Here is a 19,685-nt window from a genome sequence, read left to right on the forward strand (position 1 = left end):
GAAGATACACCAGTATCTCACATCAACCAACCTTGAAATGGTCACTTCTGGGGCATGAAGGAAGTTGAGGGCATCTTTCCTAGATTAAACCATACAGAATCCTAACAAAACCTGCCTCCTGGCAGCTCTAACTAAAGTTACCCTGCCATTCCCATTAAAGGAAAAACAACTAAGGAGCGGGCAATAGCATTTTTAATCCTTGTGCTGTTCCCCTGGGTTTGGGTTATTAGGTCTAGTTTAAGGGTGGAAGGTCATCAGTTTGGCCCCAGCCCAGCAAACTCGCTTTGTAAAGATGATACAGCCCGAGGTGTCAGCTACAAGATTCACTGGGGGAAGGGCTCATTTCTAAATGAAGGTCATAACAATGGTTCACTGATCTCATCAGGGTGTAGAACAGACTGGTCTTGATGCTGCCTAGGCAGACCTGCTCTGTGTGTGTGTCCTGTATAACATTGCTCGATTCTTCTAATGAATGTTATAAAAATACAATCAAAAACTTCCCTCCCTTTGACAGGTGTTGCAGAGCCCCAGGGTATGTCCACACCGCAGCCCAGGCAGGAAGACTCACGCCAGCGGGACTAGAGCTAGCATGCGACCATGAGCAGAGGTCAGGCTGCAGCTCAGGCTCTCAGGCACACTCAGCTCCTTAGGCCGAGAGCCCAAGCTCCAGCCCCACCTGCGACAGCCAGGCTGCCAATTCTAGTGCACTAGGGTGAGACTCTCTCCGGGCTAGGCGGCTTGCTCCAAGCTGCCGTGCAGACATATCCTCAGGGTCTAGGAAGTACTTGCTGGTCGCCTGCAGAGAGCCAGCTAGTTACAGGTGCTAGCTCGTTTCCAGCCAACAAAGCACTCTAAAATACAGCTGGAAATATATTCCGTACGTTCCCAATACTAATTTTCCATGAGCTGCAGGTACCACAGGGAAGTGGTATGATTGCCAGTTGAAGGGGAGGTGGGCTGCAGGACCACGAACAGTAGAGGTGCTGGTACTCTAGTAAGAAGCGACCCACTGCTATGAAAATGTTTGAGAACCTCTGTCCTACAGCTATGTCTCATACCTGAGCTTTTTGAGGTTCCAGAAGAACAGGGCTACCAACTTTACCAGTTACAGCCTAATGAAGAACTTTGGGACAGCTTAAGAGCTCAGAAAGCTCTGTATCAGGTATTCCAGCCATGAATATTTCATCAGTCGGTGGTTCTGAACTGTGCTGCATAATGCAAATAAATATTTGATGCCATTCTGTAACCTTTGGTCCTCCACAAGTTCCACATTCAGTAGGAAGAGAAGTATCTGGGATCCAAAATAGAAACACGCCGGCTGGGAAAGCTTCGCTGCCAGCATGCAGAAATCAGGAAAGCCACCTGCTAGCTACCAACATCTGGAAGAACAAAGCACGGCCTAGGAAGTCAGCCTTGCCCTGTCCACTTCCTCCTCAATATAAAAGGTGCAGCCCCCAGGCCCTACTGGCCCCAACCCACCCCATTCCATCTGGAGTAGAATGGTCTCAATTTGGATCAAGATAGCAGTGCTCTATGTAGGTGTGCGCTGCACCAGTGCATTGAGCATGACGACAGCTGCATGACTCTTCATTTTAAGAGCTAAAGGTAATAGGTAATAATTGGAGATATACCAACCTCCTAGAACTGGAAGGGACCTCGAAAGGTCATCAAGTCCAGCCCCCTGCCTTCACTAGCAGGACCAATTTTTGCCCCAGATCCCTAAGTGGCCCCCTCAAGGATTGAACTCACAACCCTGGGTTTAGCAGGCCAATGCTCAAACCACTGAGCTATCCCTCTAGGTGTGGTCAGTGGGCTCCTGGTAAGTGGTCACAGGCCCAGCGCCAGGGCTCCGGAACCACAGGAGCCGCATAGAGCTGGAACTCTCGGGTTCCATACTGAGTGCAGGATGGGAGCACACGCTCCTTTTAACTGCATGTTTCCACACAGGCTACTCCTATCGCTCGTGTGAGCGTTTCCAGCCCCAATGGGTGAGCCCTGCTTGCATGCTATAGGAGCTGGCAGGTGCTGAAGCCAGGTATCCTAGGAACACAAACGCTTTACTTCAAGACTGTAGCGCCTGAGTCCATTACTCAAGTCTTCTCCAGAGGATGCTCAGCAGTTGACTGAACCTGCAGGAATTGATGTTACTACCTGCATAGCTCTCCATTAACATAATTACGTGGCTTCTTCTCGAGCTGGTTATTCTCGACAGTCACATGTTCTGGGCATTGCTGCGAGCTGTACCTCACAACAAGAAGCTTTACATGGCACCTTCAAGAATCCCAGAGACCTAGTGCATGATGGGCTTGCTCGCTCTCTCAGAAGTGGCCAATACAGAGCAATCCTATGAGAAAAACATCCTACCAGGAAAAGAAGTTTTATATGCAGGTTCCCTATATTAACTCAGGTAACGACGGCAGATTTTAAAACTTCCCTGGAAGAAATGCAGGCTGGCCCTGCAGCCATCAAATCACCAGGAACTGATGAATATGGAGCCTGGTTTCCAGACTTGGCCACAGCTCCATTATCTTTCTGCTCCCAAGAGCGATACAGAATTAGCATTTGCAAAACTTTTCTTTTGGAAGGGGATTTTAAAGGAGCTTTTAAAAAAAATCACCATACAGGAAAGTGTGTCACTCCCTTTGGTCAGCGTCAGGTCCCAGAGCCACACACAAGGTGCAGTTACTGGAATATAATTAAGAAAACACCTTCTGGCTGCTGCAGGCAAAACAGTGGAAGTGGCAGGGAAAGGTGCACGTTTGCTTTTGGGCTATTTGTATTGTTAACTTATTTCTAGCCGATCAGGTACAAATCCTCACTAATTGCTCGTTACAACTTAAAACTCGGAGATTCTGATTATGCTCAAAAACAAACATCAGGACACCCAGAGAACAAAACTCCGAGTCTGTACTGTAACCTACAGAAAAATATCAGCTCGACACAGGAAAGCCACGTAACATTAATTTGAAATTCTTAACACAGGCAAAAAATAAGAAACAAAAGAGTCAATTAGCCAGCACCGCCAGAGAGAAGAAATAAAAACTATTATTAGCATGCAACTTTTATACAGCAAGCAGCAATATCCTCCAGCAGCAGTGGTAACGCGAAACCCCTGTCCTCTGATGTGAGCTGCAGAGGCACTGCATGCAACACAAACACCAGGCTGTCAGGTGAAATGGAAAAAGGACTTGACCACAAACTCAAAAGACAGACTACAAATGAAATTCAATTGCCTCGTTTTGTCATTACGCACCCACCCGTCCAGCTTGTCTCCCCAGAGACACCTCAAAACTGAGTTGGAAACTCAAAATTAAAGCTCTGCAGTCGTAACATACCAAAAAAAAAAAAAAAAGGCAAAACAAAAAATGTTTCGAAGCAGCGGTAGAAATGATCATGGGGATACAGTGGATTGTACCTTCCGTGTTGTTGGGGCCTGCCTCATCATTGCAGAAAAGACAGACGAAGAGAGAGAAAGAGAAAGAGAGAGGCAGAGAAAGAGAACGTTAAAACATTCAATCACAACAATGCAGCTCTCTGTAGACAGTCTCTCTCAAGCACAGTCTGCCCAGGAGCGCTTGCAAATGGCTGCAGCTTTTCCTTTTTATCTGCCATCCATTGACCCTGATAATCCAGCAACCGCTTCCCGAAACCCAGACTGCTACGGACGCCGTTAATTAGCGAGACTCTAGTGCGCTGGAGTGCGGGTCCATCCTAGCAGCCGGAGCCACGGGCCACACTTCCTTTCTCCGCTGGCCTCTCCAACCACCGCCCCGGGCTCCTCATTACATCATCACTTATGGATTTTTCCCTCCCCTCTCCAAGTTCTTAGGCAGCCCTTGGATCCAGGCACAGCACCAGGGATTGAGCTGATGCTTTCCTTCCACAGGGAGGAGGGATGCACAGGGACGAACGTGCTCCTCTGTAACCTAGCAACACTTTAGGCTCAGCTGTCTCACTGGCTAATTAGAACATTTCTTCACCCCTCCTCCAGCCATAATGGGCCCAGCTCAGCATCTACGCATGCACGCAGAACCCTTGCAAATCTCTTCCCACGATACAGCCCAGCCTCCCTGGCTATTGGGAGCAGTCTACACACCAACCCCTGGATCTACCAGAGCCTAATGCAGGGGTAAGCAACCTATGGCACGCGTGCCGAAGGCGGCACGCAAGCTGATTTTCAGTGGCACTCACACTGCCTGGGTCCTGGCCACCAGTCTGGGGGGGCTCTGCATTTTAATTTAATTTTAAACATTTTAAAAGCTTCTTAAACATTTTTAAAACCTTATTTACTTTACATACAACAATAGTTTAGTTCTATATTATAGACTTATGGAAAGAGACCTTCTAAAAACGTTAAAATGTATGACTGGCACATGAAACCTTAAATCAGAGTGACTAAATGAAGACTCGGCACAGCACTTCGGAAAGGTTGCCGACCCCTGGCCTAATGAACCGGTTCAAGGGCCAAGTTTGTTAGTTTCTGCAATTTCAAACACACACAAGCCACCTTATAGTACTGAGAGTTCACCACCCAAAACTGCTCCTGTATTCCCAACTCCCCCACTCACTCTCTCTCCCACAGACACCCAGCTTCACAAGCACACAGGAAATGCAACAGCAAAGAAGTTTTGGTTTTTTTTAGTTTATTCAATTGAATAGCTGCGTGCCAAAAATAAAGCCACAGTGAAACCCGAATCAGAGACCAGCCTTGAGAGCCTCCTGCCTTGAGAGCTCGCCCCAAAGGGCCGACTGCACGGGCAGGACCTGTTCCACCATCACCAGGAGACACTGCGGTTAAGCAGACATTTCTGAGCACTAACAAACTGGCTTCAGTGCACTGACAAGTTTAAACCTCAAATTTAACCCTTTTAAAGTTTTCTATCGTTCCCAGGCTACCACCTGTTGAGAGGCCAGAACGTATTTCCTTACAACTCAGGCAAAACCCTCACTAATGCTCTAGAACAGAGGTGGGCACATCCGGCCCACGGCACTGCCCTGCCTGGCCCCTCCCCTGCTGTCCCCCCTCCCCCGCAGCCTCAGCTGGCTCACCCAGCCGCGATGCTCTGGGCAGTGCAGCTGCAGAGCCCAGCCTGACCCGGTCTCTGTGCTGCGTGACGGCAGTGGCTGCGTGGCTGGATCCAGATGGGTGGCGGGGCTGTAGCACTGCCAGCCACCAGTGCTCCAGGCAGCGCGGTAAGGGGGCACGGAGCAGGGGAGTTCAGGGTGGTGGTCAGGGGTGTGGGAACAGGGGGTTGGATGAGGCAGGGGTCCTGGGAGGGCCATCAGGAATGAGAGGAGGGGTTGGATGGGGCAGCGGGGGACCGGGGGCGGTCGGGGTACAGGGAGCGGGGTGCGTGGATGGGGCAGGAGTCTGGGGGGAGCAGATAGGAGGTGGGGGCTGGGCCACAACTGCCTCCCCTAACCAGCTTGCAGGCTGGGTGTGTGGGCTAAAGGGGGTCTCTAGGCTGTAACTGGAGAGAATAGTCTCTCATTCATGCAGGGAGGGTGAAAGCGCCAAACCAGGTAATGCTGATGGGAGAATGGTGAAAGAAGAGGGTGTCTGGCCTATGGGGGGAGAGGGGGAGGAAAGCAGGGCCGCGGTGCCAGCGCTGGCACATTAGCTAGGAATTCCCTGATTTACAAGAAAACCACAAACTCTAGTTTGTAAAATTATAACATTCTACAGAATAAGGGCTTGGGCACTTTTTTTTTTTTTTTTGAAATAAAGGAAATATTCTTAGCCCTGGACCCCTTACTGATGTCATGTGTCTGGGAATTACTGACCCTAAATAACTTTTTAAACTGGGAAAGTGAACTTTGTCCAGTGCATCCATAGGAGTTCTCATCTAGGACTAGTGAACTCTAGACCGAGGAGCACTAGAAAAGGTTCAGAAAAGAGCAACTAAAATGATTAGGGGTTTAGAGAGGGTCCCATATGAGGAAAGATTAAAGAGGCTAGGACTCTTCAGTTTGGAAAAGAGGAGACTAAGGGGGGACATGATAGAGGTATATAAAATCATGAGTGATGTTGAGAAAGTGGATAAGGAAAAGTTATTTACTTATTCCCATAATACAAGAACTAGGGGTCACCAAATGAAATTAATAGGCAGCAGGTTTAAAACAAATAAAAGGAAGTTCTTCTTCACGCAGCGCACAGTCAACTTGTGGAACTCCTTACCTGAGGAGGTTGTGAAGGCTAGGACTATAACAATGTTTAAAAGGGGACTGGATAAATTCATGGTGGCTAAGTCCATAAATGGCTATTAGCCAGGATGGGTAAGGAATGGTGTTCCTAGCCTCTGTTCGTCAGAGGATGGAGATGGATGGCAGGAGAGAGATCACTTGATCATTGCCTGTTAGGTTCACTCCCTCAGGGGACCTGGCATTGGCCACTGTCAGTAGACAGATACTGGGCTAGATGGACCTTTGGTCTGACCCGGTACGGCCTTTCTTATGTTCTTATGTTCCACAGGTAGGAGTAGCAGAAAGGGTTTCTAAAACTGAAACCAACTTTTTTTTCCACATCTCATAACAAAACATGGGTTGGTCAATCACTTCAGGAATGTGTGAAGTTCTTCTTATACTTGGTCTCTGGTCCAGAGGAGGAGACGTTTGAGGGCAAACAAAAATATTTGGGGGAGACGACACATTTTGGAGAAGGTGGAAGGAAAAATAGATTTTAGAATGAAAACAGCCTAAATTAGGAGTTTCTAATGGGATGCCAGGATGACTGGAAATGTCCTCAGGTGTCAAAGTATCAGTTTCAAAATCAGGCAGTGAATGAGCTAAGATCACCCCACACTGGTCTAAGAAGTCCCCGCATGTGAATAAATCTGTGCCTTCCATCCATTATCCCAAGAGATTCCCCAGCACCAGATGGGAACTATACTTACAAATAAGAGCCACACATGGAAAACGCAATTCCAACAGTATCAGCAAAAGGGGGGCTCTTACTCCCTTAACCTGAAGTAAGAGCTTTTATTATCCAGCATTTACTATAATTAATTTTGAGGAGTAAAAGATGTTGGTGGAATCAGAAGGATTCAATAGAACAGGTATCAAACTGGGGCTAAACTCACCTTGACAGAGTCCCTTGAAATAAGAGAGGGTTCGCTGCTGACGTCCTTGATAAAAGATTTTTTTAAATTACATTAAAAGTTCTCCCTGACTTTCTCTGCCTCTTCCCCCAACAATACAGGGTCAAGGAAGAGGCGCCAATGGGTAACAACACAGACTCTTGATTCACAGTTCAGTGAGCCCAAATGCCATCATGAACTCGACATCTGGATGTTCCTACCATACCATTTTTCAGGATCTCCAACATTCAGATTTCAAGGTCTTATTCATAATTTTGTTAATATGTAAAAAGAGAAAATTTTCTCTCTGAAAATTATTCATATATTTAGCATTAAAACCACCATTTCCAAGCTCCTTCCCTGGCCTATCAAGCTCTGAAGTATCTTAGAAGCTGACAGAATGAGAAAGGTTATTTGAACAGACCAGCATACATATGGCCACCAGTCAGCTCCACCTTTAATTAAATTAATTGGACTTGATCAGAAATGTGTGTGTTGATTTAAAAGCAATACCAAATGCACTGGGTTCAGCTACAAAAACGTTCAATAGCCTAAAGCTGGTTCTCAACCTTTTTTCATTTGCAGACCCCTAAAGATTTCCACAGGGAGGCGCGGCGCCCTTTGGAAATCTTAGGTGTAGTCTGCGGACCCCCAAGGGTCTGCAGGCCATAGGCTGAAGACAGCTGGTGGGAAAGGGGAAAGGAAAGCCGATTCTGGGTGTGTTACACATTAAGAAAATAAAACTGATTTAGGACAATAGGAGATCAGCATAACAGGCTGCTCACCTATCACAGCCCCAGTTCATTTGGGTTTAAAGAGAGGGATTGCTGAATATTGCTCCTATCAACAGAGGAGAAAGCCCACTTTCTTGTTAACATCTGCCCAGCTGACACTGAACAGGGCAACTGTGAATCTCTTTTGGACAATACAGTACAGGTAAAGCCCACAGCACTCTGTCAGTCTCAAACTGAATTTTTCACTTTAAGCACTATGGACCAGATTCCGTCTGGCTCTGTCCACATCCCTTGCCGTGCAAGTCCTGGGAAGAAAATAAACGATGCAGAGCTTGGTTAAAGTCGGAGGTACAGAAAATGGAGAGCATTTCTAACAATGCTGTGCCACCATTTTGCTGCTAAGCGTCAATTTACATCTGAAACACTAAATTGCCAGGCCAGAGATTGTGTCTTCCTCTTGGGGAGCAGCAGCAACGCCTAAAACCCCTGACGAGTGACAATGGAGAGCACAGACAGGTCCTTCGGGGACTCGGACTTCGTTCATTGGTAGAATCTGTAGCACGTGGCCTAGATAGAGATGACAGAGCAGAGGAGCAGCTTGTTGGCTTCTCGCAAAGGAGCAGGCCTTGGTTCCAAGATGGATTAGATACACACAGAACAGGACTATATTTTTTAGAAATCTGCTTTCTGGCAATAATTTACAGAGCGAGAACACCTTAGCAACAAGAGGGGATTTCTGTTTAATTATTCAAAATATTTTCCTCTAGCAGCATTATAGATAATGGATGTCTTCAAGCACAGAAGCCATTCTAGCTGCCTACAGCATCATCATAATATGGAGGGCAGACACAAGTTAGAGATCCCAGGACGTAACACAGCTACGTACTCAGCTCAAGATGTGGTATTGCAGGCTTGGGCTTATGGTTTCCACAGGCTGCTTCTCTGTTGTCATCTGTTCTGCGCAATTTAGATACAGCCATCTGGCTCCTGGCAGGTGGCCAAGTGCATCCATCAGGCTACTTACCCAGACTTCCTGGTGCAGGGGTCAGAACCTTCAGCAATGCTACATCGCATGGGCTAATGCAACATGGGAGCCCACTGCACATGCCAATCAGTTAGCCAGTGGCTTAGGACCCTTCTGTTCCTGCTGTTGCAGGGTGGATAAGAGGCACCGCTACATTCAGTAAAAGAAGGTGATGCTTTATGGGCAGGTTCCTTTCACTTCCCCCAGCAGGAGGTGGAGGAGCAAGGAAACATCAGGCGGGTTCAGTCAGCATCACCTTCCATAAAGTGGTCTCTGGATGATTTCCAGACAGGGTCTCTTCAACATGCTGAAGGTACTCGAGCTTTTCTGGATCTCTGTGGAATCTGGATAAAGACCAGAGTCTTTCTGGGCATCCACCTTGAGGCAGCAGCTCTCCACACTACATCAACAGCATCACATCCTTGATGTTGGCCATGCCAATGCCTTTCTGTTAAAAGCATGTATTATCTGGCAGTGGTGAAAGCTCTGTTCCATAGCTAGACCTGCCTTTTGCTACGGAACCTGGTAGTCCTGAACCTGTAAAGGAGCAGCTCACAAATCCCAGCAGTACTAAAATTCAGGGCTCTGGGATGCAGTGCCTTTAAAGTTTGGCCAATCTTACCCATGGGCATTGCTACCCCAACCACTACGTTCTTACGCAGGAAAGAGGGTGGGAGATGTAGATGGCAGCATCCCCGGCGTAAGATATCCCGGTTTCTACTCCCTGGGACAAGGAGAGAGGCGTCCTCCACACTTTCAACTACTCATCAAGAATAGGTTACAAAGGCAAGAGCAGTTCTATGGCAAGGCTACTCTGGCCCTTAAGAATTCCCTGAGTGGACCAAAAAGAATTAACTCAATCCAGCGGTTCTCGCAAGCTGCTTTAACGTGGCAAGAAGGCTGGAGTCTCCAGATCAGAATCACTTGTATGTGGCTGTGGATATGTATTTGACCTTTAGCAAATCCTGTGTGTCCCCAGTGTCCAAAAGGTAGTGATAGTCCTCAAGAAAATACCTCTGTTTATTGACACCCCAGGGTGGGTCAGGAAGGGTCAACTGCCAGAGGCAACACAGCAGCAGCTACCCCAGCTGGCACCAAAACCCTTGGAGCAGGTGGTTCTGAAGGTCTCTGCAACTAAATTTTGTTGGCCACGTTAAGCCAGCAAAGCCAACTCCCAGCACACATCTCAATGCAGGATCCTCTGAGCTGCATGTTAAATGTGGCACTTCTGTCTCTGGGATTAACCTGACAGATCAGGCTCTCATCATGCGCTGTAGTCAGAGCTCTTGAATTCTTCAGTTTGGAGCTGCCTGGAGTCGGGCTTCAGCAGATGCACATCTGATGGCAGTTGGCCGCACCTCCTGGGCATTATCAAACATGGGAGGTCTCAGCAGAGCCATGTCAGGGAAACTGCAGCTCAGTACATCAATATGAGCAGCAGGGCCCTCAGACATCTGACAAAGCAGATCTGCTGAACCTAATGGGAAGCTGAATCCAAATCAACCCAGGCACCACAGACTTAAACTCCAGTTCCCAGGGGTGGGACTTGTTTTAGGCATCTGCTTAAAGGATGAACCACCAACCAACCAACAAAAAATCCAATGAAGCAGCAGAGCACCAGAAAGGAGCACTGAGAACAAACCCCCAAGAACTGCGACACTGATGCACAGCAATAACAGAGCTGCACAAATTATTCAAGAGAGATGATTTCACAGAGTCAAGGCCTTCACAGTGCTATGGAAAGGAGCCACCACCCCAAGAGCCCAGCACTCCATGGGGGCCCTGAAAAGTGGGGTGCGCCAGAGTGTTTCAGAGGCAGAGAACTGAAACAGACATCACAATTTTTGACAAAGGAAGGGTCAACCCAAGACTGGATACTCAGAAATGGATCATGCGAGCTGAGCAGAGCCACAGTCCATGTCTAAGTGCAAGTCTCTCTCCACCTTTCTGTGAGTGCTCTTAGATCCAGTCACAGCCAGAGAACTGATGAAGTTTCCGCAGGGATTTATTTATGAACCTTTCACTCACTTTTACCCAGACAGTTATAGCAGAACACACTGCCTTTATTGTGCAATTCTACCCACACCAATCAGTCTGTACAAGGGCGTGGGGAACCCAGATAACACACACCAGCGTACAAGTGCGACACACCGAGAACGTTTCCCAGACCCGAGGAACAGCTCAGTGTAGCTCAAAAGCTCGTCTCTCTCACCAACGGAAGTCAGTCCAACAGAAGATATTCCCTCCCCCGACTTGTGTCTCTGAAACCTTGGGACCGAAACAGCTACAGCTACCTTGTTTTCTAAATGGCATTCCTGGGACTGTGCCACTGGCAGAGTTTAGTGGAATCTAGATGTACACTATGCAATTTGTGTGTATTTCAGTGAAGACTATTGTCTGCTATACACTGGCCGCATGCAGGCCTGGTTTACACTAGAAAATTAAGTTGGTTTAACTACATTGGCCAGGGGTGTGAAAAATCCACCCTCCTGCATGGTGTAGTTAAGCCAACCTAGGTCCCCGTGTAGACAGCACTTGGTCAATGGCAGAATTCTTCCACCCATCCAGCTTCCGGCTCTCAGGGAGATGGACTCCCTACGCCGATGGCGTAGACAGTGCTACAGCCCCGCAGCTGGAGCGGCACAGCCATGCCGCTGGAGCGTTTGAAATGTATGCAAGCCCACAGAGGAAGACTTCTGGACTGGACTTTGAAGGCACTAACAGCTCCAGAGAATCTCTATTTACATTAGCACGTTGCCATGTTCTCAGTTTGGATAATAGCTTTAGTTTGCAATTTTACCCAAACAGCGCCCAACACTCCTCTGGAATAAGGTCTGTCTACTAGCCAAAGGCACCGAGAGCTGCTTGCAGTATGCCCCTTACTTGGCAGTGTGCACAGCACCACGTTCACTGAGTCACCCAAAAGCTGACGGGGGGGTTTCAGTTAAGCGAATCAGGGATCCTATGAGAAGCAGAAAGAGCCAACAGGCCATCGAATGACTCGACGCCAGTGCCTGATTTTAGAAAGCTGGAAGATACGTGCCCCTGTCCAAAGTAGTGTCTGTGTCAATGGGGCACTGGCAGCACCTTTTAGAAGTGCATTAGTCCTGAGACAATTACTCAATAGGTAAAGCTACAGAGGAGAAAACACACCGGTTCCTAAATGGAACAATTCCAAATGAAAAAGGTGAGAAGCTGATCCACACTGTCCAGTCAATAAGCGCTCTGAGCTGGATGGAAGGCACATTGAAAAGTGACTGATTTCATGTTCAGAGGAAGCAATAAAGGGCTCATGGTGCCAGTACACAAACGAAGACATTTAGCCCTTCCCAGCTCCTGTGGGCAGCGAACCCAAGGCCTGCTTCACTTCTGGGTCTTTAATGAAGGAGCTGCCGCCAGGCCGACACTCGAATGGCCCGCGTACGTGAGAACTCCAGTACACACTTGCAACAAAAAACAGCAATGACCGGCTTGTTCCACCATCTACTGCTCCTGCGGAACTCAGCAGCTTTCACCCCGATTAATGCTGAAATAGTTATGATCCCGCACCGAAGATATTGCCAGTAAGTAACAGTGCTCATTCCTTCGAGAAATTACACGTGGTCATCACAGCTTATTGGCTGGGCGAGGGAAATATTTCCCAGCTATGTGACGAATTCACTGTAAAAGAAGAGTTCTCAAGTGCACAGGATCCACTCTGCCCCTCTCCCACAAGAAGGCTCAGGAAACCTGACATGTCCAGCCTGCAATCCAGATGAGAAACACACACTTCAGAACGATCATTTGATTCTTCTTTCATTTAAAACATTCAATCGGGCTTGGGTCGTTCCATTGTCTTCAAAGAAAACCAAGTATCAGAGGGGGAGCCGTGTTAGTCTGGATCTGTAAAAGCAGCAAAGAATCCTGTGGCACCTTATAGACTAACAGACGTTTTGCAGCATGAGCTTTCGTGGGTGAATACCCACTTCTTCGGATGCAAGTAGTGGAAATTTCCAGGGGCAGGTATATATAAGCAAGCAAGAAGCAAGCTAGAGATAACGAGGTTAGTTCAATCAGGGAGGATGAGGCCCTGTTCTAGCAGTTGAGGTGTGAAAACCAAGGGAGGAGAAACTGGTTCTGTAGTTGGCAAGCCATTCACAGTCTTTGTTTAATCCTGAGCTGATGGTGTCAAATTTGCAGATGAACTGGAGCTCAGCAGTTTCTCTTTGAAGTCTGGTCCTGAAGGTTTTTTGCTGCAGGACGGCCACCTTAAAATCTGCTATTGTGTGGCCAGGGAGGTTGAAGTGTCTCCTACAGGTTTTTGTATATTGCCATTCCTAATGTCTGATCTGTGTCCATTTATCCTTTTCCGTAGAGACTGTCCAGTTTGGCCGATGTACATAGCAGAGGGGCATTGCTGGCATATGATGGCGTATATTACATTGGTGGACGTGCAGGTGAATGAACCGGTGATGGTGTGGCTGATCTGGTTAGGTCCTGTGATGGTGTCGCTGGTGTAGATATGTGGGCAGAGTTGGCATCGAGGTTTGTTGCATGGATTGGTTCCTGAGCTAGAGTTACTATGGTGCGGTGTGCAGTTGCTGGTGAGAATATGCTTCAGGTTGGCAGGTTGTCTGTGGGCGAGGACTAGCCTGCCACCCAAGGCCTGTGAAAGTGTGGGATCATTGTCCAGGATGGGTTGTAGATCCCTGATGATGCGTTGGAGGGGTTTGAGCTGGGGACTGTATGTGATGGCCAGTGGAGTCCTGTTGATTTCTTTCTTGGGTTTGTCTTGCAGTAGGAGGCTTCTGAGTACACGTCTGGCTCTACTGATCTGTTTCCTTATTTCCTCGTGCGGGTACTGTAGTCTTGAGAATGCTTGGTGGAGATTTTGTAGGTGTTGGTCTCTGTCTGAGGGGTTAGAGCAGATGCGGTTGTACCTCAGTGCTTGGCTGTAGACAGACAATGGATCTTGTGGTGTGTCCGGGATGGAAGCTGGAGGCATGAAGGTAGGCATAGCGGTCGGTAGGTTTTCGGTATAGGGTGGTGTTAATGTGACCATCACTTATTTGCACCGTGGCGTCTAGGAAGTGGACCTCCCGTGTAGACTGGTCCAGGCTGAGGTTGATGGAGGGGTGGAAGCTGTTGAAATCGTGGTGGAATTTTTCCAGAGTCTCCTTCCCATGGGTCCAGATGATGAAGATGTCATCAATGTAGCGTAGGTAGAGAAGGAGCGTGAGTGGACGGGAGCTGAGGAAGCATTGTTCCAGGTCGGCCATAAAAATATTGGCATATTGTGGGGCCATGCGGGTGCCCATAGCGGTGCCACTGATCTGGAAATATATATTGTCATTAAATTTGAAATAGTTGTGTGTGAGGATAAAGAAAACCAAAACTCAGGCCATCCGTAAACAGACATGCACTTGAGCCCTCTCAAGGACAGAACAGGCGCATCTGCTCAAGAAATGGAGCCATTAGTACAGTACACACACTCCCAAGAGAGGCCCCTGGGAGTGGACACTGCCGGGAGTAGTGGAATAAGAGCCGTAACATGAGATGGACAAAGTAGCAGCAGCTGCTGAATGCATGAGAGATGAGGGAGCCCTGCTTGTTATGAACCTTTTGTACTTGGGCTCAGAATACAACCCTTAAAAAGCACTAGCCTGCTTCTTGCTTGCATATATGTATGATATACATATATATATCAAACATACACACACACACATTATATATATATATATATACACACACACACACACACACCTGCCCCTGGAAATTTCCACTACATGCATCTGACAAAGTGAGTATTCACCCACGAAAGCTCATGCTCCAAAACAGCTGTTAGTCTATAAGGTGCTACAGGACTCTCTGCTGCTTTTACAGATCCAGACTAACACTGCTACCCCTCTGATACTGAACCCTTAAAAACGAGTCCCAGAGCACTGAATGTTATGCTGATAGCTGAATGGTCTCTGGTGCACGCAATGGGGCTGCTTCTATAGGTCACAGGACGAAGCTCTGCACTACGCTCCCCCTCACAAGGGCCTCAGACTTCCAGTATCAGATGGAACAGGCCCTCGGTTTCAGCTCCAGACAACCCTGCCAGCCACAATCTGCCCATTGCGACGGTTTGCCTGACTGCTGCCCTGTCTCCTTTCAGCTCGAACCCGCTAGCGGTGGCTAATTTATAACTCTGGGCAGCGCATCTGCCCAACCTTCAGCTAAACTGTCCCATTTAGTTCTCTCATCTATATTTTCACACAACCCCGCATCTTCTGCCTCTCTGTACAGCGCGAGGCTGCGATGGAGGAGTCTCTTTTGTCCCTGAGAGCCAGCTCCCTGTTCTGAGCGCAGGAATGTGGCAGAGTGGTACTGTTAGTCCATACATGTATGTTAGGTGCAGTATACACATTAATAGGTATTACGTGCATGGTATTAACATAGTACACATTATGTATATGGGTGCTGGGAATTAATATTAACTGAATGTATTACCCTCTTCCCACAATTCTGTTCACCCATGTCAAGCATCCCACAGCGCTTTGCATAGCTAGAGTCAGCTTCGGTGTTCGAAAACTGGACATGTACCAAAGCAAAGATACAGGAATACTTTGTACCAAGTGCAGTTAGCAAGTGCTTTCCTGGCTCATCAACACTTGGAATGTAGCATTCAAAACCGAGACATGAGAAAGTCTAGGGAGGCTCCCAGGACAAAGCTGGCACAAAGTAGTGGGTTAAACTGAAAAAGTGACGTGTAAAGAGTTTTGTAACTTAGAAAAATCACACGGTAAATACTAGTAGCTGAAATGCGCATCTTTGAAGCACACCTGTGTAAGGTGACCACGCAGTGAGAATTCGCTTCGTGTGTCTCCTTCTCGCACTGGACTGCTTTATCTTTATACATTTGACTAAGTTCAGTTATTTAGTCCTGAACATTAAGAACATGTAGTCAAACAATTGGCTACATCCGAGTCAACAGGACACTGCACCAGACTGGGCGTTGCGTACATGAACTCTCCACAGCCACTGTCCGGGGAGGCTGGGACCCCTAAGTGTGGGAACAGGACACTGCCTGTCTTTTTTGGCCGAGGTCAGGCTGTATCTCATGGAAAACAGAGCAGGGCAGTGCCCAGCACAACCATCTTCGGCTGTTTCTGCCCACTGCTATTCCCCAAGTTGCTTAGGGAACCTCAGGCGTCTCTCCCCATTACTGACTGGGGTCAGTCCCCTTAAATAAACTGCACCTTGGAGCACCTCAGAGCTTAAAAACCTTGTCTCCTCAAGGAAGAAGAAGCTGGTGCCTGAGGTTGGTCCCACTAAAATGGTGATGTTGATTACCCACATCTGACCGGAGCTGCTCAGCACATGGGAGCAGAAAGGCTCCTGGCGCCCTGCTTCCAACCTCACCACAACCTGAACTGCCAAGCTCAGGGGGCCCTGTACATAAATGAATGGCTTTTCCGCCACTCCCTGGTGGACACGACTCCAGGCTGAGCTACGGATATGTCCAAGGCAGATACCTACAGGTTTGGGTTCAGACAGAAAGGGATCACGCTTTTTGCTCTTTTAACCCCTCAGATTTCAGTCTTTGCAGCTCTTATGTGCTACTATTTCACTGCAAGGCTGACATTTCAGTGAGGGGGGATGGTCCCGGGTATCTGAGGCAGGATTTGCTCTCTGCACAGTAACTGCCATGCCAGACAGCACTGGAGCAATGAACAGAGGATTGTGAGAGCTGTAATTTCATTCCAAAACTAGAGAGAATGGCCATCTTGCTGCCTTTAAACAGCTAGCTACTCTCCCTTCTCCGCTGGCCTGTCACACTGCAGGTGGCAGGGGGTTTCAGCACTCTCCCGGTGTTGCACTCCCTAGTGAGCTGTTCACTCATAGAATCTCAGGGTTGGAAGGGACCTCAGGAGGTATCTAGTCCAACCCCCTGCTCAAAGCAGGACCAATCCCCAGACAGATTTTTACCCCAGTTCCCCAAATGGCCCCCTCAAGGATTGAACTCACAACCCTGGGTTTAGTAGGCCAATGCTCAAACCACTGAGCTATCCCTCCCCCACTCAGCTGTGTTCTTTATTTGTGCAAGTGCAGCATGGGCCGAAACATCAAGGGCTCCCCTCAGCAGATTCACAACGCCTGCTCTTGGCATCTCCGGCGGGATGAATGCAGAATGACACGAGCAGCGGATACCTTTGGGGAGGAATATGAACTTCATTGCTCTGTAAGACTTTGTGCTACTGCACAGCTCCACCGTTACCAGCAAGAAGCTCCTGGCCTTCCCATGTACCCAGTACGCAGGCCTTAAAGGAAACTGACCCAAAGGCACAGCAGAAGTTCCTTGAGGCGTCATGTGGAAACAGCAGCTGTCTCAATCCTTGAGAGAAATAGGCAACTGGGAGCCCTCGAGAAGAGCCACTCTGACTCCAGTGGAGGCCAGGGTGGAGTTAGTGTTACTCACTGGAGGTCATGAAGAGGCGAGAGGGGACCTATTCCACCCTCCCTGCTGAATACCTGGGCTCCCGATGGCAGGCAGAGTGTGGAAGAGGCTGATTATTTGTATTTGCTCTTTGCCTCAGGTTAAGGGGTGGGCAATCTCAGAGGACTGGGGCCATCTGCCACCCAAAATAGAGCAGGAGGAAACAGCTTTTAAACCGATTAAAGTCCAGCGTGTACCATGCACTGCAAAGAGCTACCTAATCTCATCAATACGGATTTGCCTACTACTACTGTTACTTCTTTAAGCATTAGTAGTTTTACCAAATAGAACCTTGATTCCCAGACACTAAAATGGTCGCAAGGAAAAGAGCTGGCGAGTTGATTGACGGTTTCAACCCTTACAATGGAACTGTGAGGATCAGGGTGAGACGAAACTACAAACGAGCTGAGGCCGGTTTGTCGCACTGGGAGGAAGCTCTAGGACATACCTGTCCGATCTTGGTTTCCATCCCAGGGTTAGTCCCACAACGTTAGGGAGGAAACCCCACTTGCATGACGGGCTCTGTGGTATCGGTTTGACTTGGAATTACTCCTTTTAGAATGAGACCATTAATACCCTGAACAGATGGTACCATGTGTGCCACAGCCTGCCACCAACCCAATTCAGCAGCGATCTTCACAATGAAGTGAGGCAAAACTGGAAAGTAAAAATCCACACGCGCTAAAGGTTTTCCATCAGAGAAAGCATGCGGAGCCAGGAAAGCCAGAGCTGGGGGTGAGTAACAGCAGCATGCAGACAGCCGGGACAAGAGCTAGCAGCAGAGTGAAGTAACAGGGCAAAGCGCATGCAGCTCAGTAAGCTCAGACACATGCAGAGATTTCAGACTGGACAGAGTCACAGAGGAGTCAGAACAAAGAGGCTTGGAACAGTATCGCCCAGAACACCAAACTTCCAGGGGAGCACATCTTCTCCTCCTGCTCTGCTTCCCATTGTGCTCACTCTGTGGAAGGGACAGATGCAGGTCTGGGCTCGGATTCTCTCTCCTCCCAAGTGCCGAAGGGTTACATAGACTGGAAGTGAAAGATCCACAGCAGCACTAATTGGCAGCCTACATGCCATCACTCACAGGAGCAAGCAGGTACTGTCTCACTCTCCTTCTTACTCTCGCTCGTTGCATTTCTAATGGGCCCATCACTGCAGTATCTCGGGGGGCAGAGTTTTTGCAGGGTTTCCTTGTCAAAGTTACAACATGCCCCAGTCAGACTGCTAAGCTCCGCTGAGACCCGCACAGCTTTCCTTTCGATACAACTGCAATTTGAAACAAATGACAGATCTGCGGGGATTTTCTGACCTTCTCTTTTTCCCTGGCTGCTGCCAGGATAGAACAAGGATGGGTGGGAAGGAGATGGCTCTTTCGAGAGAAAAGTTAGTGTCTGAAAAAGAGGGGCTTGGGAAAAACTGTCATTTTACAAGTATTACGTTTAGGCAAAATGGTGACTTGTCTTCAAATCAGAAAGAAAACGTCCGGTAGCCGCACTACCTGCTTCCAAACTCCAATTTTTTGCTCTTTTGAGACAGAGTTTTCCCTATTGCTGGGTTTATCTTCTTGGCTGTCTATTTCGGATACTTTCACAAAATATTCCAGTGTCAACCCACCTCCCTTAGCAAACTGTTACACATCGATTCAAAACCATATGATGCCCTGTGACAGCACCTCTCTGATCGCCTAGAGCAGTCGCTGTCAGTTTTCATTTCTCCCTTTAGACCAGTGGTTCTCAAACTTTGGTACTGGTGACCACTTTCACACAGCAATCCTCCGAGTGAGACCCCCCTTTATAAATTAAAAACACCTTTTAATATATTTAACACCATTATAAATGCTGGAGGCAAAGCGGGGTTTGGGGTGGAGGCTGACAGCTTGCGACCCCCCCCGTGTAATAAGCTCGTGACCCCCGAGGGGTCCCGACCCCCAGTTTGAGAACCCCTGCTTTAGACAAAGGGGCAGGGAGTGAGCCTACATCTATTGTGCACAGCTCCGAGCACGTTGTTGGTGCTTTACACAGGAGATTTACATCCATCACAGCAATAGCTGGAAGGAAACAAGGCAGCAGAATGTGAAAGCCAAGGTTAACGTATCAGCCTAAGCTATGGGCTGGAGATCACAATACTTGTGCTGGGCCTTTGATGCTAAAGCCGACTCGTGCGTGTTGATGTCAAGAATTTCAATACATGCACCCAGAGAGAAATATGATGGGCACATTTCACAAGTACAATAGTTAACTCACACCCAGCCCTGGTGTGAAAGCTTTATCCTGATGCTGTGAAGAAACAGCAGAAAGTTCTCAGAACTCCCAAGAAAAATACCGTTGTTTGGTTTATGAACCCACGTTCCCTACCAGGTTGCGTGGCAGGCTGCGAAGTGGTGAAGG

General features: G+C 48.2%; 1 protein-coding gene across 9 annotated transcripts in view; it reads right to left on the bottom strand.

Moving 5' to 3' along the window:
- DCTN1 (dynactin subunit 1) overlaps positions 1-19,685 on the bottom strand; it is a 130,987-nt gene that overhangs the window by 40,432 nt on the left and 70,870 nt on the right. For 5 of the 9 annotated variants that reach the window (XM_039541053.1, XM_039541051.1, XM_039541057.1 and 2 more), the window contains exon 6: positions 3,416-3,433. The exons of the other annotated variants lie outside the window; for them this stretch is intronic. In XM_039541053.1, coding sequence (XP_039396987.1) covers positions 3,416-3,433 — 18 coding nt within the window. The remainder of the gene's footprint in view (positions 1-3,415; positions 3,434-19,685) is intronic. 9 annotated transcript variants of the gene reach the window in all.

The sequence above is a fragment of the Mauremys reevesii genome, linkage group 5 (genome assembly GCF_016161935.1).
Source record: "Mauremys reevesii isolate NIE-2019 linkage group 5, ASM1616193v1, whole genome shotgun sequence".
NCBI lineage: Eukaryota > Metazoa > Chordata > Testudines > Geoemydidae > Mauremys > Mauremys reevesii.